Raw genomic sequence first — 7,637 nt, 5'->3', positions numbered from 1 at the left:
TACACCCACAATGAATGTCAGACTGGCGGGTTGAGGAACCCAACAGCATCCAGATGCCCATTCGGTGATGTTCCCCAAAAAGGGGAGGTTGGAGACTGCATGGTAGCTGGCTGTGGAGTCCAAGTTAAGAAATCCTTTTTTGAATAGGAGCTGGACAGTTAAGGGCGTAAGAATATCTGGCACCCTACCCTTCAAAAGGAAGGCATTGACAACCCTTGCTAGCTGTGGCCCCAGTCTCCCTCAGCTGGCTTTTACAAGCCAGAACTGGCATGGATCCTGTTCACAACTGGTCTCATGTTTGTTCCTGTCATTGGCAATATTATCTATCAGAACAGTATTTCAGGTTTATTTATAGGACTGTGATAGGGAAGCATTCTCAATCTATAACCAGGAAAATCTGTAAGTTATTGAGGCACATGTAGAATCCAACAAAGCCATTTTAAGAATCTAGATTTTAAGAGCAATAGCAAACAAATGCTGCTTCTGTGTTATAATGGAAAAGACAATTGGACTTGGATAGAATCTGATCATCTGGAACCTGTCTCGGAAGAGGTGAAATTCCTTTTATTTCCATTCTCTTTGACTAACATACTATGTGAATATGTTCACATAGTTTGTAACACAGAGGCCAGTGACCTTGAATAATGGCAGCCCAGCTGCTACAGTGAGCTGCCATTTACCTTCTTCCTTAGCCCCCACCACTACACTGCAGACAGAGGCAATGTAGGGTCACATCTCAATAGCCCCAGCCCCCTCAGCTTCCTTTTCCATCCTTGAGAGACATCATAGCTGCAGGGGGAGCTGTTGGTTCGTAGAGCAGCTGCCAAGTGTGGATCCTGTGGCAACCCCTGCTATAGCTGCTTCCAGTTGCTGTTGAGGGGGCAATCAGTAAAAGTGAATTCGGTGGCGAGATAGGCAGTGGCTATAGTACGGTGGCTGGGGTAACCCTGTGGCTGCTGGCCACACCAACACCTCCCACCTGCAGCAGCAGCTTCCTCAAGGTGGGGAGGGAGGAATGGGAGTCTGATGAGGGCATCAGGGCTACTGGGATGCAAGCCCCCAGCTGTGGGGACTCTCCTCTGGGTGAGATTTAGCCCATGGGCCATAGGTTGCCAACTCCTGCCTTAATGTATGCTTTTTCTCTCACTGCCGACAGAAAGAAGAACGAGTCCGTGGTCATACAGCAATTGTCACAGCTCGCTGCAAATGGCTAAGGAAGAAAATTATACAGGCAAGGGAAAGATTGAAACAGGCAAGTATCTCACAGAAATAGTCTTATGGCAAGTTGATGCTTACCCTGACTGAGTTTGGCAATAATTAGTCAAAAGACCAAAAGGATCTTGGAAATAGAACAAAAATAGAATAAGATTTGCTCTCTGAGTTGGGTCTTTTTTGGTTTGTTTACCACCCAGCAGAGTATTAGAATCACATCTTCATGTCATTAGGTCCCAGGTTTCCTTCAGCATGGAGCTTAGGGTATATTTGAGGGTAGGCAGGGGATATAACAGGACAAGGCCAAAACATATTGCACTCACAATAATCAAGGAAGACCAAGGCAGAAAATTAAGGGAAAAAAGGGATATGCATTCAGTCTAGAGATTACTTAAGTAAGCCAGATGTTTTCATATGAGCAGGGTTTGATGAAATTACACCTAAAGTATTCAATCAACTGGCTGAAGTAAAATCACCTTACAAAAACAAGTCAGGTCACAAAGGGACAAGAATGGTAAAATCCATGTCACAAACCCCAGGAACAATGTAAAGCCATTGTTTTGCACTGGTATTATATTTCATGTACACCCATAGACATAGTTCATTCTCTGGTAAATCTAGACTTCACCCCAGCCTTGAGGGGTCACCCAGACAACCTTAGCTTATTTTATATTTCTGCTTTTTTATTTTTATTTTTTTACCCCATTAGAAATCTAAGCAAGAGATTGAAGAAGAGGGACGAGAGATGTCCCAGAAGGAAGGAGTAGGTGGTAATGTTAAGCCGTGCCGCCAGCAGCCGCTGCTGGAGGTGACTATCCGGGAAGCTGAAGCGCAGCCCTTTGAGGTGCTCATGCAGTTCCTGTACACAGATAAAATAAAATATCCACGCAAAGGTAAGACAGCAGGATGAGGACTGTGGTGTAAACCCAAAAGACAGCTGTACTGAAAATAATACCAGCTTCTCCATGAATCCCAAACCCTTACAAGTCATATGTCCTCATGTCCAGACTGAGTCTGTTTTAATGGGAACCAGTCAGAATCAGCGAACCTATTGTGAATGAGGCAGAAACACCAGTGACATCAATCAAAACTGGTGGGTGTTTACACTATTAAAAATCAGACCACTTATTTGGGCACCTGTGAATGGATTTAAGATCTTAAATTAAAGCTCTAGTTTTGTTTTATTATTAAGTTTTGCCCCAAGACGTTCCAAAAATTTTAGTAAGGCCAGAAAAGGGCGTTTTACCTCATCAGCTTTGAAGGACTTTTCCTTGACTGGTGCTTACTATTCCCTGATCTAATCTAAACTGAAGCTGATCTTCTGTAATAAAAGTACTTTGCTAATTGCCTTTGGTTCTGCTGTTCTAATTACTCCAGATGGCATCACATGTTACCTTAAGAAAATTCCTAACCTCCCTAGATCTCTGAATAGTCTCATATTTGGGGTCTCTCCAGAGCTGTGAAAGGATACTGTTTTCCTTTGTAATTTACAGGTCATGTGCAAGATGTTCTTCTTATCATGGATGTGTACAAACTAGCCCTGAACTTTAAGCTCTCTCGACTAGAACAGCTCTGTGTCCAGTATATTGAAGCATCTGTAGATCTCCAGAATGTGCTCACTGTGTGTGAAAATGCTAACAAGCTTCAGCTAGATCAGTTAAAGGTAAATCCCTATTTACAGAGTAACTGATCAAATGTAAAAAGTAAAGTCTCAAGCGTAGTCAATGTAGACATTGCTTACAAATGTTATCACGTAATGCTGTGGGTTTTAAGGTGATCTGACTGTGTAGCTGGAAGCATTTATTAAAGGAAATTCCTGGATGCTTGGTATTGGTGTAGAAAGTTGATTCCTAACTTATAGACATGTCTGTCTGAGATGAAGAGCTCTAAAAACCCCTTTACCTAAAACACCTCACCTACACTTAGGAGATCTGGCTGGTTCTGGTGAAAGTTTCCAGCTTTCCTAAACTCATTTCTTTTTCTCTGCAATCACAGTTCTTTGACTATATATCCATGTAGATCCCACTGTAGGGGCTTGTGTGGCTCATGTATGTACAATCAAATTTTTTAATATAAGTATTTATTTGGATTGGTGTGTACAGCCTGTGCTTCCTCAGGCTCCTGTGCCTGCGTATAAGTGGCAGAGTGACCTCAGTTCCCTCTTACTTCTCATTGCAGAGAGACAGAACCAAAGGTGTTTCCATCCTGCTGCACTCTGCAGAGATTTTGAAACTGGTTCTTCAACCCGTTCAGTGCAAAATTTTGCTTTCATGCTTTTTCTTTAAACAGTGTGCCTTAAAAAAAGGTGGGGAAGAGAATTAATTGCCAACTCAGGAAGATACTGGCATATTTTGCACCCAGGATACTTGAGTGCAAGCCACAGGCTATGTGGCTCAGTGAGAAGGTTGATAGCTTGGAAAGGAGGGGACCTTTGGTTTAGCCTAAGTCCTTGCTCCCAGCAAGTCCGGTGCTCCCTCTAGCACTGTCTTCTATCCTTTTTCTCCCACCAGTGACTGTGTTACTGGTTCAGCTTCAAAAGGAGCACCAGAGAAGGGACTAGATAATGCTTGACCTGTAGCTTGGTGATTACAGCGATGTGTTGGGAAATCAGACACCCAGGTTCAAACCTACTCTGGGCCAAGTGGGCATAGAACAGGGTCTTTTGGATTTCCAGGGTAGTTCTCTTGCCATTCAACTATTGTGGGGAAAAGCTGGTAATTCTCCCTCTCACTCTGTTGCCAGTACACATGTCCAGTCTGCATGACTGCACAGTTGTACACATGCTCAGTGGTACACATCCAGGGGTAGAATTCCACTGGGTGCAAAGGTGTCGGAATGCCTTGTAGATGACCAAACCTAGATGCTTAGCTACCCATGAAGGGAATATTATTATAATTTGTAATTAAAGAAAAATAATTTTCCTAGTTTGTCTTTAATCCTCTCTTATTTCTGATTTAATGTCACAAAAAGCATTAATTTAGGAAAAGATTTTGAAATGAAAGTTTTGTAATCATTTTTCTTGCAGTCTGTATAAAATGATAGGATTTCAGATGGGACACCAATGACTTTTTCATTCTTTAAGGAACATTGCCTAAACTTCGTGGTGAAAGAATCGCATTTTAATCAAGTAATAATGATGAAGGAATTTGAACATCTTTCCTCGTCCCTGATAGTGGAGATAGTACGGAGAAAACAACAGCCTCCTATTCGAATGCATTCTGATCAGCCTATTGATATTGGTAAAGTAACTTCCTCATTGCTTTAAAAGTTGCACTTTTTTTTTGACACTAATATGATTAGGACCTGTCTCTCTCTGTTACTGCCCATTGGTTATGCAGTCAGTATAGCCTCATTAATGCTTCCTGCCAGGTGTAGGCAACGATATGTCATTACATCAAAGACGCTTCAAGCAGAAGATTGGTCCTACCTTATCTGAAACAGACCTGATTTAAAGAGATTTTCATGTTGTGAATGTCCAGCTGTTATTTTTATCCGCTGTATCTTAGGAACGATACCAAAGACTTGTAAATGCTCTGGAAAAGCTGCAATTGGTACAGAATCCAGTGCCCCAACTCCTTAGGGCATTGATATGTTATGCTATTTTCTATGTTGACTCCTGCATATTGGTATCACAGACATTTAATGGGACAATTTCCATGACTAGAATATCAACATACTTTGCTTTGGAAGGGCAGGTCTGGTTTAAAAAAAAAAAAAAAGGAGGGGGTACTGTACTAGACTTTGGACAGAGCCTTGTAATAGGTGCTAGTCATTGTCGGAGCATCTGAGTCCCAATTGCCAGGCCTTTTTATACCACCATACCTTCAGTCTTGGCCCTAGCACTGGTGCCAGTCATGGTTTGGCCTTTGAGCAGGCTTCATAGCTGCCGTGGACCGAAGAACAGCTGACATCACTTTCTCCCATCCCCTCCCACTCTTGACCCAGATACTATGTTGGCTGCCCACACGAAGGGAGAAGGACCTGGCCAGCCAGTAGGCCCTACAAAGCTGGTAAACCTCCTCAAGCTGGTACCACTAAAGGCGTCCTTTGGTGTTGCTCTTGGGGAAGCATGGTTGGGATTTGCTGGAAGGTTTGCTTACGTGCGGTGTTTAGTCAGGAAAATGATAGTTGGAGTTCTCAAGTTTTGGGGTGGTGTTTGGGGAATTCTATTAATGGGTTTTTTCTGTTTATTGTAAGCTACTCGGAGTCTTTTGGATAGGTCCAGGGTATAAATCTAAATAATAAAAAATAATTAGAAGGCCCAGTTGCAATGGCTTGTCTAGAATGCATGCTGGATGTTGTTATTACCCCAGATGGCAAGGGGGTCCATTATCTCTTCCCACCTCAAGCTGGTACATTGCTACGTAGATGCAGCAGAAGGGGGTGGCACAAACTAATGGTGGCCTGCTTCAAAATGGTTCATGAACCTGTTCCTAGACAATAGAAATTGAGTTTTCAGGGTGCATATCTAAGAAAATAAGGGCACAATGTGGCCTTGTCACCTGGCACTATATAGCAGAGGTCAAAGGGCAGGCAGGCTCTGTAATCCCACAGCCATGGAGATTGGCGTGAGTACCAAGAAGAGGCTCCTTGAAGTAGTAGAAGGGGTGGGAAGGTGCAGTGTGGGGTGCAGGTGGATTGACCAACTCCCTAACATGCTCTGCTGGTGGGTGGAAACATGCTGTATTTACTCAAATAGAAGACAACCCTGTTCATAAGATGACCCCCCAATAATTAGATTCTATATATGGGAAAGTTATAAATTTGTTACAGTTTTCCAGGTATAGAATCTAGCTATTGGAGGTTTGCCTTGAATTTGTTCCCTCCGGTTGCTACAGCAGGAAAAATAAATCTGGGAATCAGGTAGCCCTTTGCTTTCTGCTTCCCACCAACTTTTTCCCCTGGCAGCCCCTTCTCTCTCTTTTTACTGCCAGACCCTGCTCTCCTTGAACATGTGGAAGTGAGGAGCAAACTTGAAAACAATAACCTTAAATTAAACATGACTGTATCAATTTGCAAATAGTACCCATGCACTTAGTATATGCAAAATTGATATGTTACCTTTTCTTGAAACTGCTGCAAGTTTTAGCACAGGTACTCCATAAGCTCACTTTTGAGTAGCACTTTTGTACTATATGTAATTAGGTGCCAGCTATGCCTGATATTAGTTCAAAGTCAAAGGCTTGTAATTTACCACATAGTTTATTAGACTGGGCCCCACCAGAGTCAACAGCATCCAAAGCCATGATGACCCCATAGCTCAGCACTGCTGAGTGAGTGAGTGAGTGAGTGAGTGAGTGAGTGAGTGAGTGAGTGAGTGAGTGTGTGTGTGTACTCCAGATACCTCCCACAAAGGAGGTACTAATTAGCTCCCGCTCACGACTGGAAGTGGGTGTTCTTGTCACAAATCCTTGGGATGCTCCAAAAATGTATATGCAAATGAAGTACAGGGCAGCCTGGTCCAGCTCCACCTCATGGAAGGCAGGACCACACTAATCGCGCACCAAGCTGAGAGAGGGACTGAAAGAGGGAGTCTGGGTTAACTGAATGCAGTGTTGTGGCTCACCATGACTTGAAAAAGAATCAATGGTGAGGGGGACTGCATGTACTGGGCACAACCATATGTCTTATTCAGATGGGCTGTACTAACTTATTCTTGTGTATGTTCCCATCTGCATGTTTGCCCAATGTAGGCCATGTGTGTTATAGTCATGCTCAGTGTGGTCTGCTTTTAATTTGCTTCATAGTTGGTTTCCGCTGCTAAGCACATGCGGCTTTCCAGCAGCAGTTTAATTGATACTGTATTTAGTGAGATTCTTTGTATGAGATTATAAGACAAGTGGCTTTTTCTCCCATGCCAATTGGGGGGAAAAAACCTCATTTTGTATTTGAGTAAATACAGTAATATGAATTGCTTCATAGAGAAGTGCTTCCAAGATTTTCTTCTTTCTGCAGGGTCATTTCTGAAGCAGAATGGGTATTTTTTAAGCACTTCATCGGTCAAGTATGTTTGTAGCTTCACTTTTTGGAGCACACTAAAAGCACTTGGGCCACTTCAAATGTTATTTTTGCCCATGCTGTGAGAGAGCAGTGTATGGTGAAGACCAATTCAGATGGAATGGCCAGCTTGGCAAGTAGGAATGTTAACTAGGGTTATAAATTGAATGAAGACAATAAGATGAGGAAACGTATGTGGTTTTGGATAGGTCATCAACACAGAGTTGACATCGTGAATATGAGAGACTGAGAGGAGAGCGCAGGACAGGACTAAACCTGGAGTCAGAATCAGGGAGGTCTGATAGGACTTGGGTGACAGCAATGTGAAAGGGGAGACCAAAAATTAATTGGATGCAGTAGGGTTCAAAAGAAGAGGGAACATGGGAAGGGAAAGAATGAAAGGTTGCCAGCAGCAGGAATGGTAGAGA

The 7,637-nt window shown here is 42.9% G+C and overlaps 1 protein-coding gene across 1 annotated transcript in view; it reads left to right on the top strand.

Annotated features, from left to right (window-relative positions):
* Positions 1–7,637, top strand: part of LZTR1 (leucine zipper like transcription regulator 1) — a 64,603-nt gene that overhangs the window by 43,034 nt on the left and 13,932 nt on the right. The window contains exons 12-15 of the mRNA XM_019513827.1: positions 1,157–1,252; positions 1,922–2,105; positions 2,706–2,875; positions 4,295–4,451. Of these exons, the coding sequence (XP_019369372.1) occupies positions 1,157–1,252; positions 1,922–2,105; positions 2,706–2,875; positions 4,295–4,451 (607 nt within the window). The remainder of the gene's footprint in view (positions 1–1,156; positions 1,253–1,921; positions 2,106–2,705; positions 2,876–4,294; positions 4,452–7,637) is intronic.

The sequence above is a fragment of the Gavialis gangeticus genome, unplaced genomic scaffold, assembly GCF_001723915.1.
Source record: "Gavialis gangeticus isolate Ggan-Ray unplaced genomic scaffold, GavGan_comp1, whole genome shotgun sequence".
Taxonomy (NCBI): domain Eukaryota; kingdom Metazoa; phylum Chordata; order Crocodylia; family Gavialidae; genus Gavialis; species Gavialis gangeticus.
This window is presented reverse-complemented; position numbering and strand designations above follow the sequence as displayed.